At 39.8% G+C, this 22,820-nt stretch overlaps 2 protein-coding genes across 2 annotated transcripts; one reads left to right on the top strand and one right to left on the bottom strand.

The window, feature by feature from the left end:
- Window positions 1-1,328: 1,328 nt before the first annotated feature.
- Window positions 1,329-9,392, top strand: LOC110720992. Its single transcript, XM_021900113.1, has 6 exons — window positions 1,329-5,628; window positions 6,039-6,089; window positions 6,192-7,041; window positions 7,131-7,271; window positions 7,619-7,693; window positions 7,775-9,392. The coding sequence occupies exons 3-6, from the start codon at window positions 6,445-6,447 to the stop codon at window positions 9,254-9,256; spliced, it is 2,295 nt and encodes a 764-aa protein (XP_021755805.1). The 5' UTR covers window positions 1,329-5,628; window positions 6,039-6,089; window positions 6,192-6,444; the 3' UTR covers window positions 9,257-9,392.
- Window positions 9,393-14,686: 5,294 nt separating this feature from the next.
- Window positions 14,687-17,332, bottom strand: LOC110720993 (protein JINGUBANG-like). Its single transcript, XM_021900114.1, has one exon. It carries the CDS (start codon window positions 16,291-16,293, stop codon window positions 14,965-14,967), a length of 1,329 nt encoding a protein of 442 aa, XP_021755806.1. The 5' UTR covers window positions 16,294-17,332; the 3' UTR covers window positions 14,687-14,964.
- Between the last annotated feature and the right edge of the window lie 5,488 nt (window positions 17,333-22,820).

A 22,820-nucleotide genomic window follows, 5' to 3' on the forward strand; every position in this document is an offset into this window, starting at 1 on the left:
GACCTATTTGGAGGCCTTGCAGTAGATATCAAGAACTTCTTTCAAGGCAGTATCATCTGAAAAGAAAAGGTGAATAATCTTTGGGCCTCTTTGGGAAACCTTTAAACCCACAATACGCCCCTCGCTTTCTTTATCACGAATTAAACCCGATAACCCTTTCATACATAATAGGAAAAGATAGGGGGATAAGGGATCCTCTTGTCGGAGGCCACACTTAGGTTTAAAGGCTTCTTGTGGGCTGCCATTGACAATAACCGAGAAAGAGACTAATGTAACACAATTCATGATAGTTCTATCCATAAGATTTGGCAGACCAACTTTCCAAAGAACTTTTTCAAGAAAATCCCATCTAATTCTGTCATAAGCCTTACTCATGTCAGTTTTGATTGCTAATTTTTCTTTCACACCCTTCCTAGTTTTTCTAATATTTTCTAATAATTCATGAGCAAGTAGAATGTTATCAGAAATAGTTCGGCCTGGAATAAAGGCATTTTGGAAAACGCTCACCAAAACATTCATCACTTTTCTCAGTCGATTAGTAACGCTCACCTTCTTCCGCCATCCATTCCACATTCCACAATATCATTTTTAATAGCTTCCAGCTTATTTCGTGCCTGCCTACCTTTCACAAAGTTGAACAAGTACCGGGAACAAGTATCTCCCAACGTAATGCCATTTCAATTTTGCACGTTGTCTCCAGTACAGAGCCATATTTCTCGAGTACTCCTCCAATTTCCTGCTGGCAATCCGAAATTCTTCATCCCTTCCATCAGATTCCAGAAGCAATTGCGCTTCCATGAGGTCTTTTTCGAATTTGTCCCATTCAGCGTTCCACTCCTCCCTCTTATCGAGCGTCCATTTTTTAATTCCTGTCCTCGCTTGCTGTAAATTCCTTGATAATCTCAACATAGGTGAGCCTCTCTGGAAAGCCAGCTAGTGTTTGCATAGCCCTTGTCCAATCTTTCTAGAACTAACTCCTCACCCTCTCTCCCATTTGACCAAGTGAACTTTGGCCCTTCATAATTTAAGCCGTGGAAATCATTTAGTGCCTTCCACTCATTAAAAAGATTAGCACCCTTTAAGATTGAGGAGTTGTGACCTGTTTTGTCTAAACTAGAATTAACTTGTTTGAAATCGCCTAAGCTCGTAATTGGCAAATTCAGATTTGGGTTCGTCCATTGGTTTAGACAGTCCCAAACCTCGGCTCTAAGGGAACTACAAGGAAATTGATACAAACAAAAACGACATCAAAAAGGTTCTCGTCTTTCCAACCTAGCCAAAGACCCCCACAAGACCTGATGCTTTCAATATCCGGTCCATAATGGGTATCGCATCAGGCACCTCTCTGAAGGGCCCCACTTATTAAGCAATTAAAAATTAAACCCGTACTACTTTTAGTTTCCGCTAGAAAGATAAAATCCGGACCACAAGACCCAACAAGTCTTCTGATTTTTGGAATTATCGGGGTTGTTGGGCTTTTGATGCCCCGACAATTCCAAAGAAGCCCGATCACTGAGCCGGAGGTGGTTGTTCTGGGTCAACCACCGCAAGCCCATCACCTGCATAAGTTAGAAAAACGTTTGATTCAAAAACAAAAGAAAGACATCGACCCAGGCCCCAATTTGGAAGAAGAAGATGGCCCTGCTTCATGATCTCCGAAGTCAATGCTTTTTCCTTGTCATTGAAGAATCCGCATCATCCTCCTCTTCTTCTATAAATTGGAGTGAAACCAAGTCAAGATTTGAAATTGGCTTTCTCTTCAGGGGGCAATTCTCTTGCTTAGATGGGTGAGTCTGGTTCTCTAATTTCCACCGTACGTGGATGATTTTGTGCATCGACCTCAATAAAAAACCGTTTGTTGTAACCTGAATTATCAGCCCTTCTGCCAGCGATTTCATTGTTTGGCTCAACCCTGGATTGTATAGCTGACCCCATGATTATATCGAACCTGATGCTTTCAATATCCGGTCCATAATGGGTATCGCATCAGGCACCTCTCTGAAGGGCCCCACTTCCCTATTTACCCCTCCGTTTAGACCAGCATCCAATCCAACACCGTGATTATTTATTGTATTGGTACCCGAAGATAATCCATCGCCCTCTCCTTCTACGTCCATCGCAGCAGGAGCATTCTGGGCTGGTTCTTGTTGGGCCTGTCCACCTTGTCCCACGATTGGGCCTCTAAACGGGGCTCCCCTGCTATTAAACCTTTCACCTGGTCTAATAGCCCTTCCCCCATTCTCAGTTCCCAAATCAAAATCAACCATGATGTTCAAAGTCGATCTCGAACGGCATACCAAGCATTTCCCCCACCGTCTCAGCCATGTGAGAATTAAGGTATTCACATGGGAGCCCACAAATTTTAACCCAGAACTTTACCCGTCTGAATCTGATCGTGTGTGGCACCTGGTTCGGCCACCAAGGCACCATCGAAGCATGCCTTGGTCATGGCGAGAATTTCCCTCTTGTCTTCATCATTGCAGCATTTGAAGACATAGAGGTCATTCATTTTGAAGACGTCAATGTAATCTCTCTTCCTCCAACGAGAGTTCACAAATAAAGTTGGAGATGGAAGCAGGGCTTAATGTTCGGTAGTCTAAAAGATCACTAAACACACATTTCTCCCAAAAAGCTCTGCTTCCATACACTACATGATTCCAGTTCGGCCAGAGCAACTGCTGTGTTAATATTGTTTCTAGTGTTTGTAGAATTATTCATGCTTTAAGAGGAAAAACAACAAGGAAAAAAGGTGAAAAGGAGGAGAAAAGGCTGAGAAGAGGTTGCGAAACAGGGGTTGATATTTATAGTGACCACCTTGGCAAGGAGGCGTTTCGAATTCTGGCCTCGGAGAAGGTGAATAATGCTTGCAGATTAGCTTTGGTTAATGTGTGTTACTGTCGTAATTAACTGTAGCTTTTTGGATAAACGAAAAAGTTAAGACACTCTTTCTTTTAACAATTAACTCCGTAACTTAAAAAAACCGGGTAGAATAAACGGAAGATGGTTTTTTGGAACTAACGGTAACCATTGTGATGATTACGGGCGGGAAAGTTGATTGGCTTTTAGCAGGGGCACCAATCGACGAAGCCAAGTGGCATTACAGGGATAAAGGTGGGTTTTGCAAAGTAGCTTACCGTAGGCACAACTTACCGCAACCGTAATGATGTGAAGTTGAAAGGATTAAAAGATAATTGGCTTGGGCCACCATACCTCCACCTTGGGAGAGAACACTCTAATTCTAGAGTGAGAAGCTCTCTATTTCTAGAGAGAGATTCTTACTATATGTATAGTGAATTTAGTGATGGCACAGTAATTGAATATCAATAATATATTCATTGAGACAATTCTAATAAGTACCCACAAGAATATACATTTCTTATGTATAATTCACAAAAATGGTCAAAGTGGGTCTAATAAATAGTGCTTGATGACGTATAGTTGTATATCGTATGATTTCTTTGTTTAATTTCTTTAATTGTAACAATGTTTATTAGATGAGCGGGCAACACGGTACCTCACTTAATTACAAGGTGGGATATCGATGTTGATTCGGAGCAGATTTGTACAAGTGAGTTTCCCCGAAGTATTCAAACTTTGGTTGATCTTGACATGTGTTACTCCCTCCGTTCCTGAAAGAGGGTTGCGTTTTCCATTTCAGGCGTTGCCCTTTAACAGCTACATTATGTTTCAATTAATATTTTACACATTTTTTATGCTGCTATCTCCATTTATCAAAATATTTACATAGTTCCAATGCAAAATATTTCTATTTACAAAGGTATTTACATACTCCCAATACAAAAATTCCTATTTTCAAAGTTTATTCAATCTTATAATACTTGATATATGTGACACCTAATTATTGATTTCCACTATCTTATTTTCCTTATTAACCGTGAGAATGAAACTACCAAACTTAATTTCTTTCGAGAACAAAGGGAGTAATAATATTTGTCCCGCTTGGTTTAGTGACACTTGGAAAAAAAAACAAAAAAAAAGAAATAGGGAGTTTAATGAGGGAGCCCCAGTTCCTCATCACATAATGACATTTTGAAAAATAATGTAATGTTTTTCACTAGTGGATACCGCCTGTCAATTTTAAGTGGACCTCTCTACTCTTAACACATACCCCGTGAAAACAAAACTCGTTCCTCACGCACTGGGGAATAGGGAATTACTCATAGTTATTATACCACTAAAGGGAGGACTAAAATATTTATTAGAAGTATCAAGTATAACATCTCTCAACCAAAAAACACTCTCAGCTCTTCTTCCCCACTATCTGTCCCCTGTTTATCCCGACCTCACACGGCCACCCCAACCTCCGCCGCCCGAACAACCACCATGCACGGCCGTTGAGAAACCCGTGCACTTGTGCAATTACTAAGTTGTGAATCGGATTGTAAACCACCATTAAAACAAAGGTAAAATACTAATTAGGTCAGCTCCCTGTTCCCTTTTCTTTAATATATGATTAACTTCACTTATTTTATAGCCTAATTACAGCGTGGATTACCTGAAGGAGGGTACTTGCGCTAAGAATTTGGTGTTCTTTTCTACATTTTATAAATTGATCAGATTTTCATAAAAGAAAAAAAGGAAAAAGAAAAGAAAAGGCCTTGTTTTGCTTTGTTCTTCAATTTAAGCATTCTATCTTCATTTTTATAAGTATTTTTAAAGATCCAGTCTTTATTTTAAAATTGAATTAATGATGAGTATAGCATATGGCCTGTGTTCACTTATTGTGGAACAGTAAATTCGTTATCTAAGTTCAATTTACAACTAAAATAAGTTTAAACATGTTTTGATATGTGAAAGTAAGGTAATTAAAAAACAATTTATTAATAGTACTAGACTTTGGTATACTTAGACCAATACTCCCTTCATTTCAATATGCTTGCAACACTTGAGTTTGAAGTTTTGCATATAATTTAGGAAGGGTTGAATAAATAATGTACATGTGTAGTTAATGCTCTTAATGAGTACGAGTTGGGGGTTAGTAGGAAAGTGAAATTGGTAGAGAATGTTTGCAAGTGGGGTCATTGAAAAAGAGAAACGATGAAGAATAAAGCAATTGGGTTTGTTTGAAAAGGGAATAAAGATTTAATGCAAGTGTTGTTGCCTTATTGGTATTTAAACAATAGAATAATAGTGATCCGATGTCAATATAAAAAGTGTTGCAAGTATTACAAAGCTGGTGAGTGTCGCAAACATTAAGGTGTTACCTATATACATCTATTATTTGGAGTTTTGGGAGAAAAAGCTTATTAACTTTAGACCACTTATGGAAAATGGAGGGAAACATAATGTTGATTCTTGTATCATACGACTGACCATTTATTCCTTTCTTTTACCAATTTGTGCAACACTCAAACTCTTTCCACTAATCATATATGAAGTATTATATTAATGAGAAGCTCTTTCATGTAATATTATTATGCTATCAAGAAGAACTTGTGTCGGCTATTTCACGCAGATTGAATTCTGATAAAATCAATGGAGAACGGTCTAAGGAATTGTGGGCTGTGGCAAAGCATGGGAAATAAAAGAGTTGATAATGAAAAGAGAGCAAGAACACTGGAAGAGTTTGATTTCCAAGAGGAAACCAATGATCATTCTGCGAATGAGGTAATAAAGTGGCAAGTGTGTGATTTGTTATGATGAAATGATTATGGATATTGTATATTAATTCTTCCATAGTTGCTCATATATTGCTATGGGAATGTGAATGGAGAATGGAAGTTTTTTTGGTCACGTTTAACTGTTTTCCTTTCGTATGCCTCTCTGTATGGTCAGAGCGAGCTAAAGCTATGAATTTTGAAGACCTTAATGAAAATCCCATTGTGCTTTATATCCACTTCCTTGAAATAAATTTGATTTGGTAGAGATTTTCTGATATAAGCATATGATTGTATATTCTCAATTTCTCATAGCTAGAAAGTCAAAGAGTGATAAGTGGTTGATCACTTTGATGGTAATGGTGAAGTTTCACCTTTTGATTTTAAGAGTGCTAATGTCGTTATTGTATTGATTTGTAGATTAGCAATGCTGAAGGGAAGCGGCGAAAGCTGGAGCCTTGTTTGAACAAGGTGTTAATCATTGGACTTGTTGTGTTGATGAATGTTTTATACTAATAATATATTTGTGGTATAATCAAAATTTTATGTTGAGCTTAATTTTTTGTTGATTAGATGAAACAAAACAGTATAAGCAAAGGTGATCAAGTCAAGAACGCTGGTGAAGTGCCAAAGGATTGTGGGAATAGGGCAAGTGAAAATGTTAATTTTTATTCTCTTATCGTGGAAAAAGAAGCTTTGATATAATTTTACTTATCATCTGTTTTTTCTTCTGTATTAGAAGCAACCAAGAATTAGCTGTCGCGTTGAAGGCTTTGGTAAGATATGTCAGTCCCTCGATGACAGGAGAAAGAAATGGGTGAGGGAAATGGGGTTTGAAGGGTTGCTATATCTAGTAGACAAGGGTCTTTCAAAGGATCTTTGCTATTGGTTGATGACTCGAATTGATCCAATGAAAGAGCTTTTCAGAGCTGCTAATGGACGTGATTACAAACTATCCAAGGATCAAGTTAGGTGGATCCTTGGCATCCCAAAAGGCGATAAGGTTGTTCCTAGGAGGGTTAGGGACGAGGAGATGAAACGCAAAGTCAGAGACATTGAGAAGAACTTTGGGGGAGAATGCGAGGCAAGGTTGAAAACAAGTGAGAAAGTTATAAAACATAAGAGAATACCTGTAACCAGCGCCTTGATTGAAAGAGCAAAGGAGAGTTGGGGAGTAGAGCAGGAAGCAGAGTTCAAGACTGTTTTCTTAATCCTCGCACTGCATTTGGTGCTTTGTCCGACACAATCTCATCAGTTAGAATCAGATTTGGTACCTGCATTGACTTGTGCAGTGCAAGCGAAGAACTATGATTGGTGTGGATTGGTGTTGGAGAAGTTTTTTAAAAGTTGCTGCAGATTTAAAAAGAAGTTCTCTGCAAATGGATATGCTAAAGGATTTGGAGGATGCAGTATTTTCCTCGCAGTAAGTCATGTCATTAGTACTGCATGTATCCAATAATCGATGATGTTTGGTGTCATACAGTGGCTAATATGGTTAAATGACACCTGCAGATTTTTTACCTTGATCGATTGGATCGTAATCCAGTAATGTGGAGCAGATGGCCGAGAATAAAAGTGTGGACAAAAGCAGAGATGGTGAAAGCTAGGGATGAGGATAGTCTGGCTGAGCAGGGCGATTTTGGAAATTTAGGGGTAAGCGTGAGCACAATGTATGACTTGTATATGTTAAATGAGCTATGTTCTTTGTGAGTTTTCAGTGCATACTGATAAGCACTGATAATTTATGCTGCCTTTTATGTTGGAAATATGGGTACATAGAAAGTGAAATCATTTAATTATGTTTATAGTCATTACGCCATAATCTATTAATAACATTACTCTTTGATAACATGAAGCAATAGTTTCATCATTAACATAATAACATATGAACAAGTATTTGATGGACTAATATTATATATAATGAATACCTTTTGTGTTTTAAATTGTCATTATTGTTCTGAATGAGAAGCTAATCTCGTGTGATCAATGGATTTTGTCAGTTCATAGATGTTGATTATGGTAAGAAACACCCTTGGGAGGCTAGGGATACAGGTGGCACATCAGTTGTTGAAAAGGTTACTATTTTTGACTTAAGTAATAATACTTTGGAAATTTAGTGATCTAGAAGGATATTTAAAATTGTTCTGTGCGTGCAGGGGTTAAACCAAGATATTGAATCCCTACAGTCAAAGGAAGAAGAAGCAATTTTAGGACGTAATAATGGCTTATACAAAAGAAAAAACCGTAAAAGGAGGCGGATATCAGCTATGTATCCTGAACTGCTCATGTTCAAAAAGGCTAAAAGAAAAGGGCTCCAGGGTGGTGTGCCAAATGCATTGGCACAGGCTTGCAGAAGGTGTGCAGAAGGTGGATGCCCTATTGAGGGGGAAGGGCGAAATGAGGATGGCGGGAATGGAGATGATGGATACATATCATTGGCAGAGGAGGTTTGCACCCCAGTGGCTACTGATTTTGCAGTGGTGACAGAGCCTGTGGGTGAAAGCGGAGATAAAATGCCGTCTCCTTTAAATGAAGTGACTGTCACAAGTCTCACAACATCTCATGGGTGTTCAGAGCATAACAGCATGGAGGCTCCTCCGTGTTTAACACTCTCATGCAACACTCTGATGGCTTCTGCTTTTGTCCATGGTATCAGTGAGATGGATGCTAAATCCACCAATTTTAACTATAAGATGAACCCTCCTCGGAGCAATAGCCTTGCTGATCATTCTCTGTTTCCATCTCAGAATAATATGAAAGGAAAGAGCAAACTGCCCCAGATTTTGAATGGGAGTGTGGAGGAAAACGGCGAGGGAATTCTTCCTTGTTTACTCTCATCATGCTGCAATGTTATGGAGGATTCAGGTTTTGTTGACTGTGTTGAGAAGTTGTACATTGAAGATATCCCGTCATCTGAGAACAACAATTGTCTCAACATAAGCCTTGTTGACAATAACGAGATCATACGATATTCAAGTTTAGGGATTGCTTTTGAGAAGGCTATTAGGGAGATGGATTTGCAAATGGAACAAGTGAAAAAATGCAGGGAGAAATGTGTTAAAATGAGCAGTAACAGAAGTGTGGATAGTGTTGCAGAGATGCATATGGAAATCGTCCCATATTGTGACAAAAACACTAACCTTGAAATAAGCCATGAAGTTAATGTGAGTATTCCATCTCAAATAACACATCAGAGGGGTATCATTGAAGTTTCCAGCTCAACAAATACACTAATGGCTGATATTGATCAACACAAGATGGTTCATGAAGACATTAGCTGTATAAACGCAGGCAAGAGCAGTAAGCATTCAGAAGGTGCTCAACCTCGAGGTGAAACAGAAATGGATGCTACTAATGATCAAGGAAAGGCAGCCAAAGTAAATGAAAAGTTGGTGAATGGTTCTTGTGATGGTCCTGTGATTATTATTGCTGATGAGGACAGTGACGGTGAGAAGAAAAACGACGATTTTGACCCTTTCAAAGTGGTAGGATCGCAGCTTGAAGATCGGATCAGTAAGCTTGAAAAGATTGTTTCCCGGAAGCTAGCGTCTAATAAGTTAGCCTTCAAAACTACTATCAAGAAAAATAAAAAAAAGTTAGCCTTCAAAACTGAAGGTAAAAAGCTGTTAGGATGCTAGTATAACTTTCGGCCGATGGATGTGGCATGTACAGATTCTAGTCCTTTATCTGTAGTAGCTGCTAATCTTAGGAGAAGTAATCTGTTGATACTGTTACATTTTGCTAACTGATATCTGTATGCTGATTTGTATTATCATCTATTCCAGTAAATCTAATCTGGAATATATTTTGCTGAAATTCATTGTGTATTCATTTTATATTACTTGCTTCTGTGCTAACTCAGCATTAACAACATAAATATGCATTGTATATTTTGCTGAAATTCATTGTATGGTCATTTTATTTTACTTGCTTCCTCTGTTAAATAATTGATTTTGTTTTGCCAAAATATTGTGCCAAAATATTTTGACACACCTCTAATATGTGTTGGAACCCTGGAAAGTGACTAGAATTAATTTTACTTGCTTCCCTTACAAATATGTAATTTCACTTTCGCTGTTGTACGAAAAAAATGTGTTAGCAAAAATAAAATAGTACCAGATATTGCTTAGAAGATTACTGGCTTCGTACTTTTGAATTTGACTCCTACGGGGTTTAAGGTAGTAGTCCCGTTTGTTGGGGAATTAAAAATTGTAAAAAAGTGATAGTAGTTAGTAGTTTATTATTTGTAAAAAGAAATATGGGATATGATAAAAAAAAAAAAAAAATTGTTTGAGTACGGTAAATTTGTGGATGATGAAAGGAGAAAGATATAATAAGATAACATAAGAATTTTCGAGATATAATAAAAAAGAATAGAGAATTTCCTTTTTATCATATCAACACCGGCGTACTTGCTTAGTTAAACTGGACTACTCGAGTACTAACACATAGAGAGTAAAAATTAAAACACTTGTTGCATATATAACAAATTTTATTTAAATCAAACTCATGGACACCCATACTTATCTTACCCTAAAATAGAATAGAAAAGAAAATGTTATATATAATCCTTCGGACTACATATAAGCATTAAAAACACTCTTAAAAATTGTTTAAATTTAAAAAATCATAAAAAAAACACACTAATTATACCGATGTACCGTGTTTTTGTCGTGAATTCCTAATCTTATAAAAAAAAAAAAGGAAGGCAACAATTTTTAACACAAACCCAGTTAGTGAAATTCATTTAAAGAAGGTCCATTCAATTATTCATCTTCAAAAAAGAGAAGTAATACTGTAGTACTGTAGGTTGTAGCTTACTCTTCTCATCAATGTCAAACCAAGAAGAAATTACCATGCTTATTGAAGAGAGAAAAGAATTCATGCTTTCCATAAATAGTAATCAAACACCATCTTCAAGAATAGCCCATTTTCTTAAACCAACTTTTGACCCCAGAAAGCAAACACTTCCAAAACCCCGTTCTTTACCTTCTTCCTCCTTAAAACCCAACATCCAACAACTCAAAAAGAAGGTTTCTTTCAGAGGAAGGCCAAAACCCCAGAAAAATTGGGACACTTGGGTTCAAAATTTGCAGAAAACCCACCAAAATACCTGGAAAAAAGTGGGAGTATTTGATGCAATAAGGGCTTCTACTTATAATATAAGATGGGATAGAGATTTAATCTTTGGGTTAGCTGGAAATTGATGTTCTGAGACTGACACTTTTGTGTTTTCATGGGGTGAATGTAGTATAACTTTGGAAGATGTGATGATTTTAGGTGGGTTTTCTGTTTTAGGGGATTGTGTTAAAAGCCCATTTGAAAATAGAAAAATCGTTGAATTTGGGGAAGAAATGCTGCAGAATTTCATGAAAAATAGGAGGATTTTGGGTCCAGTGGGTCATACTGAATGGATGAGCTATTTCATGGGAATTGGGGGTGAATTAGAGCATGTGGCTTTTCTTAGTCTTTGGCTGTCAAGGTATGTTTTTTCAACTAATCATTATTGTAAAATTTCTCAAGATGTTTTCCCTATTGCAATTTATCTTGCTAGAGGTACTCGAATCGCGCTTGCTCCTGCTGTTTTAGCTTCTATTTATAGAGATTTGAGCTTGTTGAAAGATAAGATTGCAGGGATTTTGAATGAATGGGTAGCTAGAAAACTTGTTTTGTGGGCGCCTTTTCAGTTAGTCCAGCTTTGGGGTTGGGAGAGGTTTCCTACTTTAGGTCCCTCGCCCATCAATATCCTTAATGGTGAGTCGAGATTGAGTCGTTGGCGAAAATTAGAGAGGCCGAATCTTTTACGTGTCATGCTTGATTTTGAGTCTCTTGGGAAGAGTTTTGTGTGGAGGCCTTATGGAATTTGTGTGGAAAACTGGCAGTTTCCAGAATTTTGTGGTGATGAAGAAAGGTTGGTGTTGATTGATTTTGGGGTTGGAGAGGAATTATTGTCATTTGCAAGATGCTTGAGGGCATGTGAGCTGTTAGGATTAGACTGTATTGAGCAATACCTCCCACACAGAATAGGGATGCAGTTTGGATTGGATCAAGATGTTCCAAGTTCCGTGCCTAGATCGAATGAGAGTCATTTAGCTGCTTGGAATAGCTATGACATGCCTCTTAATGGATTGAAGTTGTATTTATCTCCTCGTTTGCTCAAGGGAGATGTCACTGCTCGGTATTCTGACTGGTTCAGGACAGCATTGTGTGCCACCAGCAATAGTGTTTTGGTCTTAAAAAAAAAGAGAAGTCACAGCAGTCGTCTAAGAGTGACCTTCAAACTGTCCAAGGCTTCAGATGGAAGTATGGAGGGTAATGGCAAGCGTGCTCCTATTTGTCCAACTTCCTCGTTTGATGTTCCTGTAGCATCCTGTTCCACTCATAGCGTTGGGGTTGGGAAGATGCACATTGAAGATGGCTCATCTTATGACAAAATCAACATTGAATGCTACGAGGGCATGACATCTCAAAGTAAAAACAAAGTGGCTGTCGTTGAATCCCAGGATTTTGCTGCGAGTACAGAGGATTATAGCAAGCAGGCTCCTGTTTGTTTACCTTCTTTGTCTAATGTTTTTGAGCCTCCTGGTTTTGTATCTAACATTGAGGTAGTGCAAACTGCCGCATCTTGCAGCAATATAAGCAATCCTGACAGAAGTTATGTTGAGAATTCGAGGTGCATTTCATCCGAATGTCCAAATGGATTGAATAAACTCTCCAAGAATTTAGATGTGAATGCGGGAAAAAATATGGACCCTCCCCCTTGTATAGCATCCTCATGTAATGTCCCTGTGTCTTCTGGTTTTCTCACATTCCACGATAAGAGCACCGCTGGTCCTCAGAATGCCCATGTAGATGACTCTGGATGCTTGCCATGTCAAAGTCCGAAAAAACCGAAGATTGAACTGTGCGAGAATCTGGAAGATAACAGCAAGGGGGTTCTTCCTTGTTTACCTTCTCCTAGCAATGTTGCTATAGATTCTGGTTTTGATGATAGTGTTTGGGAGGGATACATTGAATCAATTCCGTCATGTGAGAAGAACAATAGTCGCAACACAAGCCAAGTTGACAATTATGAAGTCATGCCATCTCAAAGCTTACATGTAGCTATTGAGGAAGCTGTTGGTGAAATGGATTCGCAAATGGAACAAGTAGCAAGATACAGGGAAAAATGTGTGAATATGAGCGTTATGAGGAGTTTGGATAGTGTTGCTGAAAAGCATGTTGAAACTGTCCCATCTTGCGACAGAAGTGTAAGCCTTGGAAGAATCTGTGAGGACACTCCATCTCAGATTATGCAAAGGGTTTGTAATGACGTAGAAATGACAGAGTCGGAGAAACATGAAGAACTTGCTGCAGATAAGATATATAAAAGCAAGGAAGAATCAGCAAAGAAAAACCTGGGCCTTGTAGCTGATGATGATGAACAAGACAAGAGTCACAAGACAGCTAAAGATGTAAAGATAAAATCAGGGGATGGTTTATTTGGTGACCCAGTGATCATCAATGATGATAATGATGATATTGGAGCTGAGCTTGAAGCTAGGATTAGTAAGCTAGAGAGAAAATTTGCAAGGATGAAGTCACGTAAGTTAAAGTCCAAAGCAAAGTAGGAGTGTAGGATAGGACGATGCTTGGATCATACTAGTCAGATGCCATATATAGATGTTAATAGGACTTGATGTTAATAGGACCTGTAATCACTCGCTAACTTTTGAAAAAACCCTTTAGCTTGAGTAAGCTGAATCAAACTTCTTGTAAAATTCTATCTCTCAGCCTTTAAATAGAGTACTTATGTTCTATGTTTCTGTAAATTCACTGTCATAAAAAACAATAGTTAAGGCAGTTCTGGAGGAGCTCTGGCCATTGGCTGCTGCATTGAAATGTTAAATGTTTGAGAGTTCTGCTCTTCATGTTTCCTGTAATCTTCTTGACACTGTTATAGCTGGCAATTCACTTATCCATGTGTTTTTTTTCCTGTCATCGTTTGCCAATACACGTATAGTTCTTTGGCCAACCCTGAAGCATGCACAGATGTTCTGCGATATTCTTGAATTTTGTCCAAGCAGCCCCTGAACCATGTCTGTTGCTTCTCTCCTGGTATGTTAATTTCATACATCCTTTAAAATGCATGGTGTTTTTCCTGTCTTTTCTTCCTATTAGTATCATTTCCTGTCTTGGTTCTTTATATTATCAGTTTCTCAAATAAGTAACAATCAAACTAAATTCCTATTATCTTGCTTTTTTTATAGCATTAGCTAGCTTCTCATTGCTAGTATTTCGTGGTAATGGCTGGTTAACTGCTCCAACAGAAAGTTAAATGTGCACTGTTTATGGACCTGAGTTGGTATTTTAGCTTGAATTTGAAATACTAGAAGCTTAACCCTTCCAACCTGATTATTTTCATATTGTAGGTATTCTAGCTTGAATTATTAGATAGATCAAGGAGTTTGGCTGCATTATTTCTGAAGTATTTGCTTCATGAACCATGTATTAATGCTACAAGTATATGATTATATGGTAAATTCACTCTGAATTTTGTTAATATGACAAATTGACAATACCAAAGCTTATACTGTCAATTCACTCTCTGAATCTTAGACCTATTTCGTATTCAACAATAATGTATGTCAGTATATAGATTCGAAACATATAATACATAGTACAACAGTAAGATTTTGCTGCATTTCCTGACACGTTCATTATATTGTTATGATCCAACTTGTTTTGGAATTTTCAACTGCTTTATTAGATAAAAAGATTAGAATAAGTGAAATCAAATATAATCTAATCTTTCCTTGCTTTACTTAATTGCAGATTTGCAGCCATTGCAGGACAGGGATATCAATTATCATACTATCTAAAGAGTCATGTTTTGGGTACGTAAATTTTCGATTCTCTGGAGTTTATTATGAGAAACCGATGTACGGGACAGCTAGTTTAGTTGGTTGGTGGTCTTGAGGTAATACCTAAACGTGATATCACATGTTGTCTAACTTCTACCATTAAGGTTCTTTATAGACCAAAAAAAAAATGCGAAACGAAACCATCATAACTACATGACTAAGGCATTTGACAGTTTTAAGGCCATACAGTACATTTTAGATCAATATAATCATATTACAATTATCTATCAGAATGATAAATTCCAAGTACACGAAAATCATATCTCCACAATCACAATTTCTTTCGTTTACCCTTCTCCCTCATACATACATTTTCTTAGGCAAACCTCCAAAAATAAATTACAAATTGCCAGACACGCTGCTAGATATTTGACAGACATTTCAATGACTGACTTTACCTTGGTGTAATAACAGGTGATGAATGATCAGGTGAATGCGCGCAGTCACTGGTAGCTACGGTCAGACCTCAACGATTCTGATGCAGAATTAACCTCCATCACCTGCTGCTGCTGCATCAAATGCATTCCCTCCTGATCTGCCACATTCCATACCTTTACAGACTTGTCAAGGCTTCCACTGTATATAATATACCGTTGACCTTTAGCATCCTCGTCATCCTCTACAGCCAAGCATTTTACAGGTCCGGTGTGGCCGGTTAAGACAGACAGACAGGTATGAATCGTTCCTTCCCTGCGCCACACACAGATGGTCTTATCAGCTGATCCTGTAAACACGAGCCTAGCTCGAGCAGCCAGGCACAGAACAGCCAACTTGTGACCCCTCAGGACTCCACCGTGTGCAAGATTCTTCTCCCTCTCCCAGAAATTGACCATCCCATCGCTTGAACCACAGTAGACTATGGATCCTGTTGGGTCTACGGCGAGGGCAGTAACTGCGCATTCCTGCTGCAGAAGTGTCTGTATGAAGAAATGCTTCGTAACCTTCCCCTGCATTTCTCTCCTCCACACCTTCACTGTTCCATCTGCAGACCCTGTGAAAACCATGCCCTCTGAACTCGTCACCACCGAATTCACCGCATCCTCATGGGCAGCTACCGACTCCAAACACCTGGAGTCGGATATCCTCCAAACCTTAAACGTCCTGTCCCACGAAGACGAGTATAATATCCCTTGTTCGGCATTCATACTAAGACATGAGATAGCATCCGAATGCTTGATCCATAACGAACTACGATGCCTCTTCACCTCAACATAATTGCTTGGCCTAATAGACGCCTTAAACAAATCCTTCAATGTTGGTAACGAACCTGACCGTTTATGGATACTAGGATTCTTAGGCGACACCTTCCAAACTCGGATCTTACCGTCTTGATGACCCGTAAATATCTTCCCACCTGCTATAACAATAGCCTTAACTAATCCAGAAGCGGACTTAAACCCGGAAAATTCCTTAAGATTCTTCCAAACACGAATATTCTTACTGTCGGACCCTGTATACAACAAGTCCCCCTTTGTAGCCAAGGAGTAAATGTGGCCTTCTTCTCGGACAAGCGATCCAATAAGCGAGCTAAGCTGGCCGGAATCATCAGATTGTTGAGACCAAGGGGATTTGGCAAAAGGGGACACCTGATTCCAAGGGGACATCATCATAGGAGACATCTCGGCGCTCATCTTTGGTACTTCGTCGATGAACGAGTTCCCTCCCATCGTCGAAAAGCTACTTTGTCGAGCCATACACTCGCTCCCGTCCGTGCTCATTCTCGGAATGTTTGGATCAGAATGCACCACCATGTTGGGAGAATGATGATACATACTTGCTATTCTTTTTGTGATATTATCTCCCTTTTTCCTCTCCCAAGAAAAAAAAAACCAAATTATAAATCAACCATCAAATAAATAAATAAAAAAAAAAACAATAAAAATAAAAATAATGGAGAAATATATTAGTATAGTTATTTTTAAAGAGAAAATATAGGAGAAAGAGATGGTTGTTGAAAGACAGAGAAGGTGGTTAAGAAGTAGTTAGGATGATAAAGGGAGAAAAGGCGGGAGAGAGAATTGGATTAGAAATAGAAAATATCAAACATTCATTTAGTTGTTGACACGTAGGGATTTTATAATTGGTTATATTAATTAACTCATAAAAATAATCCCCGTAAAATTAGGGTGGGGACGCGTTATTTTAATTTTATTATGATTATTGTTTCCCATTTTATAAATAATTAGATATTGTTTTTTTTTTTTTTTTTTTTTTTTACAACAGCATAATTAGACATGCTGATGAGATCATATAAATGTTGGTAGGAATAATAATTGAATGGACGTGCTTATTTGTACATCGCTGGATTTTGACGAATTTTCAGGCCAATATATTCGATTGTGTAGTACATCTTTTTTGTATGGACATTGGATAATATATAAACCCATAATAATGAATATGGATTTTAATCCATTATTGGACTAGTTTAAGAGAAGTGAAGATGTGATCAATTATGAGATGTTCTTATATGGAGGGGGTGTTGATGGGACGACTGAAAACCATGTGATAAATGAAATCGAACTAGTCAAAATAAATTTGTCAATATATATATATATATATATGAGCTTAATATGCGAAATAAAGGATATGTAATTTTTTTTTTTTTTTTTTTTGACATCGTTTGTAATCCTTTATTTGGTTAAGATTTAAGTTTATATGAATTTGAGTTGGATTTGAGATATTATTGAGCTGAGCTGAGTCGAACAACTCATACAAGATTTGTAAAGCTTATTAGCTCGCCAAAAACTTGGAAATATTATTTTACATATAAAAAAATTATTAATCATTAATTGTTTGTTGATAAATTTATTATAGTAAATTTTATTTTTGCCATCTATATACATATCTATCACTATAACTATTATAAAAGCAAAAACCACTATCAATCTCCCTCCATTTTTTATTTTATATTTATACTTCCTAAATTTTAGTAAGGTTTTTAGTTGGTTACTTTTTTCTTTATTTTAAAAAAAATATTTACTCCATTTGTTTTACACTCATTTGTAACTTATTGCCAAAAAAATTATCTTAGTACCAATACTAAGGGCCTGTTGCGTTCAACTTAATTTTAGTTCAGTTCTAATTTCTTTCTCTCATAAACAATTCAGTTCATCTCTATTTAGTTCACTTCAGTTTAGTTCAGCCCCAATCAGTTCATTTCAGTTCATTTTAATTCAGTTGTTTTAAGTAAATCGGAACAGGCCCTAAAAAGAAGTTTTTTTGGAGGGAATTTTCCCTCCTAAACCTAATTTTTATTTTATTTTATTTATTTTTATTTTATTATGAAAATAATAGATCTATTATTTCCCCAAAAAAACATTTATAACAACATTGTATTATACATTGTAAGGGTGTGTTCTATTCACCTGATTTTCACTTATCTGAATCTTATTTGAACTTACCTGAACTTATTACACCTTATTAAAACTTATTTTAGTTGTAATTTGTATTGGGTAACCCTTATCAGAACTTATTTTCCCAACTTATTTTAGTTGTAATTTGTATTGGGTAACCCTTATCAGAACTTAGGGTGCGTTCTATTCACCTGGTTTTTACTTATCTGAACTTATTTGAATTTATCTGAACTTATTAGACCTTATTATAACTTATTTTAGTTATAAATTAAACTTGGGTAGCCCTAATTAACCTTTATCACAACTTATCTGAATTTATCTGAACTTATTTTTTCTGAACTTATTAACCCTTATCTGAACTTATTAACCCTTGAAATAAGTGGAAATAAGGTGAACAGAACAGGGCCTATTTTTCCTAATCTGAACTTATTTGAAGTTAACTAAACTTAGCTGAAATAAGTGAAAGTAGGTGAACATAACAAACCCTAATACAAGTATTTTTTTTCAATTAACAATTACAACCAATTTATATTTGACTAAATTACAATTTATGTAACCAAGTACGATAGTAACTTCAAAATTCTAGTATAGCTTGGACATTAACTAGTGTTTGGGTCCAATTTAGTCCAAATTGGGCCTGAGCACTAAATGATCCAATTAAAAGCCCAAGGTCAAGGTTCAACTCTCCAATTGCTCAAAAGTCAAAGGTCAGCCCACAAAGTAAGCCAATTGGGCTAAAGCCCAACCTCTCCATGTATGATGAGGTATAAAAGCCATCATATTAACACATTCACGACATACACTAATATTCCAATTCATATGCTCATTCTTGCATTCAGAAATATTCCACAAAAGCCTCAAGCTACAAACTCTCTTGCATAGTGTCTTCCTTTTACACATTGTACTGACTTTAGCATCGGAGGGGCCTTCCTCGGAAACACCCCCGAGGCTAGTTTACGTGCGTTCACTGTGCAGGAAACCTTCGGCCCAACACAACTTGGACCGAATCCAGTCTTCTCCATCTCAGCGGACCTTCGGCAAGGTCCCATTGTTTTCAACCGAAACAATTTGGCGCCGTCTGTGGGGAAGACTTTCAAAATTCTTTAAGCCAAATTCCTAACCAAGATCATCTTGCAATTATCTTAGCAGCCATGGCTAAGAACCGCAAGAGCAAAAGCCTCCGTCAAGGAGCGGGCGAAAAGCCTAAAACCCCTACACCATCGCCCTCGCCGGACCGGAACTCTCCCAAGGGTGCCGGCTCGGAGGGAGGATCACACAAGGAGGATTCCTTATCTCCTATAATGCATGACTCTCAATATAGGCCGGACCACTCTCGGTCTAGCAGGGGTCAGTCTGATCATAGGACATATTCAGTGTCCCAAAGCCAACCATCGGCTGCACGGCCTCATTACCACACTCGGCCGGGGACCCCTTTGACGGGGCCCAGTTCGGAAGAGGTGGCAAGAGCGCTGGCAGTGCTCATGGAGGCAATGAGGGCACAGAATATGCCACCGCCTCGTGATCAAACTCCTCCGCATACCCGGCATCAGCGGAGGAAGTTAGACCATGACGGTGGGAAGCTTCCTTCCTTCCGGGAACTGGAAGAGTGGGAGGAGGATTCTTGGAAAAATGAAAAACAGAGGAAAAAGAACTCTCAATTATTTAAAGGATCCTCATCCTCAAGACCAGCAGCGCATAAGAGCAGCAGCTCAGCTTCTCGGCCAGAATCTACTCGCCGGGAACCCGAGACTGCTCGCAGAAGCGTCCTTGACCGACTCGGCGGCCAGGAACCGAGCGTGCGTAGTCGCCTCTCGTTCCCTGCAGCCGAGGCCCAGACTTCCCAGCCAGGGACGAAAACCACTCCTACCTCTCTAAGAGGGCGGAGCGCGGTCCCTTCGGCCAGGAACAAGGGCAAGGCCATTATGCTTCCCGCTAGTTCACCATTCGAGCAATGGATACTGGAAGAGCGCGTACCCACGGTTAAAATACCGTCGCATATCACATATGACGGGACCACGGATCCGAAGGACCACGTGGCCTCGTATGAGACTCATATGCATCTTTGCCCCAGATCCGAGGCGACTTGGTGCAAATATTTCCCAACCACTCTCAAGGGGGTCGCGCAAGCGTGGATCTCCAAGGGAGTAAGGCAAGGCTCCATAACAGGTTGGGATGATCTGTCCTCCAAGTTCAGGAGCAAGTTTTCCACGGCAAACCGCCGAGAGAAGACTACCGCAGAGCTCATGGGTCTGCAACAGGGGGAAACCGAAAGCCTCCGAGACTACCTGACCCGTTTCAGTAACGAGTCATCAAGCGTCTCCCAGCTGGACCAGGGGCTAGCTGTTTTTGCAATGCAGAATGGCCTTCAGCCAGGAAAATTCCTAGACTTCATGGTCATGCATACCCCGCAGACCTTGGAGGAAGCTCTTAGTGCTTCGGATAAGTTCATCCGAGCCGAAGAATGGAATAAAGCAAAAACCCAACCTCAATCCGGGGGAGGGAAACAGAGGCAAATACCCTTGTCTGAAGGCCAAGGCAATAAGGCAAAGGGAAAATCAAAGGCTCCGGAGCCATCTTCGGCCAACGACCTAAAGAAGGACAGGTTTGCCTCATACACAGGCAGATACGAGTCCTACACTCCGCTCTCTCTTCCACGCGCCAAAATTTACAGTGTGACGAAGGAGGAACAGAGTTACCGAAAGCCGAGACCACTCCCAGAGTGGTATCAGCGAAAAAATAAAAATCAGTGGTGTGAGTTCCACGAGTCTTCGGGCCACAACACTGAGGAGTGTATCCAGCTGAAGGACCAGATAGAGGACATGGTCCGGAAAGGATACTTGAAAAAATACATCGCGGATCACCGCGAGAAAAAAGAATCCGAGAGGCTAGCAAAGGACCCTCGGCAGGACCTTGATTTCCCCCGGAAAAACAGTAAAAAACCGGAGGGGAAATTCCCTCCGATCAATGTTATCTCGGGAGGAATATACTCTCGGAGGGAGCACAAGCGTCACCTTAGAGCTTTGACTCACCAGGTGAACAACGCTGACATTCAATCTCCCCAGTCGCCGGTGCCGAACATGACGTTCACAGCCGCCGACTGCCGGGGGATTACGTTCCCTCACGAGGATCCGTTGGTGATCATCGCCACGGTGGCCAACCACGACGTCAGTAAGGTCCTTGTTGACGGTGGCAGCGGAGCAAACATTCTGTTCCGAAAGGCCTACAACCAAATTAAGCTGAAGCCCAAGCACCTTACGCCGGTACCCTATCCGGTATCCGGGTTCAATGGGGCTTCAACTTATCCAGATGGGAAGGTGACGCTTCCTGTCACCATCGGTTGCGATGAGGCAGCCCGGAACGTCATGATTGAGTTTTTGGTCATCGACGCTCCTTCAGTGTACAACGTGATTTTGGGGAGACCCATAATTCACGAGATCCAAGGGGTCGTCTCAACTTATCATCAGCTGATGATTTACGTCTCAGACGCCGGCTTCCCCGAAAGGATACAGGGCAACCAAAAGGACGCCCGAAGGTGCAACTACCTCAAGCCATCCAGTAGTCGCCCAGATAACGACAAGGATGAGGAGGAGAAAGAAAAAGAAAGAGAGCCAAGCACAAAAAAGCCGAAAGGCCTAAGTGCATCGGCCCAAGGATCCGTGCCCAGAGAAAAAGGTCCCGAAAGGGAGAAGGTTGACTCTTCAGCTGAGCCGCAAGACTCAGAGAGCCAGCCGAAGAACACAAAGACTGGGACACCTGCTGACATTGGCAGCAGACCAGATTCTGAAGAGTCCAGTCCATCGGCAATGGACATGGACCAACAGACTGAAACAGTTGAGTTGGCCGAAGGAGATGCTGAGAAATGTGTAACAATCGGGATGGACCTTGATCCTAACACCCGTTGTGAACTTATTCAGCTCCTTCGGGATAACAGAGATGTGTTTGCTTTCTCGGCAGCTGATATGCCCGGGATAAGTTCAGACCTCATCTCCCATAAGCTTAATGTTGACCCAGCATGTCGACCAGTTAAGCAAAAGAAGCGGAATTACTCCGCCAATAAGAACCGAGACATCGCAGCTGAAGTCAAAAAATTATTGGAGGCGGGGTTCATTGAACCTTGCCAATATCCGGAATGGCTGGCAAATGTGGTGATGGTTCAGAAGCCCAATGGTACCTGGAGGACGTGCGTTGACTTCACGGACCTAAATAAGGCTTGTCCAAAGGATTTCTATCCCTTGCCAAGAATCGATCAGCTAGTCGATTCGACAAGTGGCCATGCCTTGCTTAGTTTCATGGACGCATTCTCGGGGTATCATCAGATCTTTATGCACCCCGACGATCGAGCCAAGACAGCATTCGTCACGAACGCTGGGGTGTATAATTACAAAATGATGCCCTTCGGATTGAAAAATGCGGGGGCAACCTATCAAAGGCTGGTGGATCAAGTTTTCGCCGATCAAAAGGGCCGAAACATGGAAGTCTATGTTGACGATTCGATCGTCAAAAGCAGAAAACTAGAGGACCATGTAAAGGACCTGGCTGAAACTTTCGCCACCTTGAGAAAGCATCAAATGAAGCTGAATCCGAAGAAGTGTGTCTTCGGCGTGAAGTCAGGGAAATTCCTGGGTTTCATGGTCAGCAAAAGGGGGATTGATGCCAATCCCTCTAAAGTCAAAGCGGCGCTCGACCTTCCTGAGCCGAAAACAAAGCGGGATGTTCAGCGGCTCACCGGAAGAATGGCAGCCCTCTCGAGGTTCATTTCCAGAGCTTCGGATAAGGGGTTACCCTTCTTCAAAGCCCTGAAACTCCCGAAAACAAAAGAGCTTGTTTGGGAGGAAGAGCAAAAAGACGCCTTTCAACAGCTTCGGGAGCATCTGGCTCAACTCCCAACGCTGGCTAGCCCAGTTGAAGGAGAAACTCTATACCTATATGTGGCCGTTAGCCCAGCC

This window comes from Chenopodium quinoa, unplaced genomic scaffold (assembly GCF_001683475.1).
Source record: "Chenopodium quinoa cultivar QQ74 unplaced genomic scaffold, ASM168347v1, whole genome shotgun sequence".
NCBI classification, from domain to species: domain Eukaryota; kingdom Viridiplantae; phylum Streptophyta; class Magnoliopsida; order Caryophyllales; family Amaranthaceae; genus Chenopodium; species Chenopodium quinoa.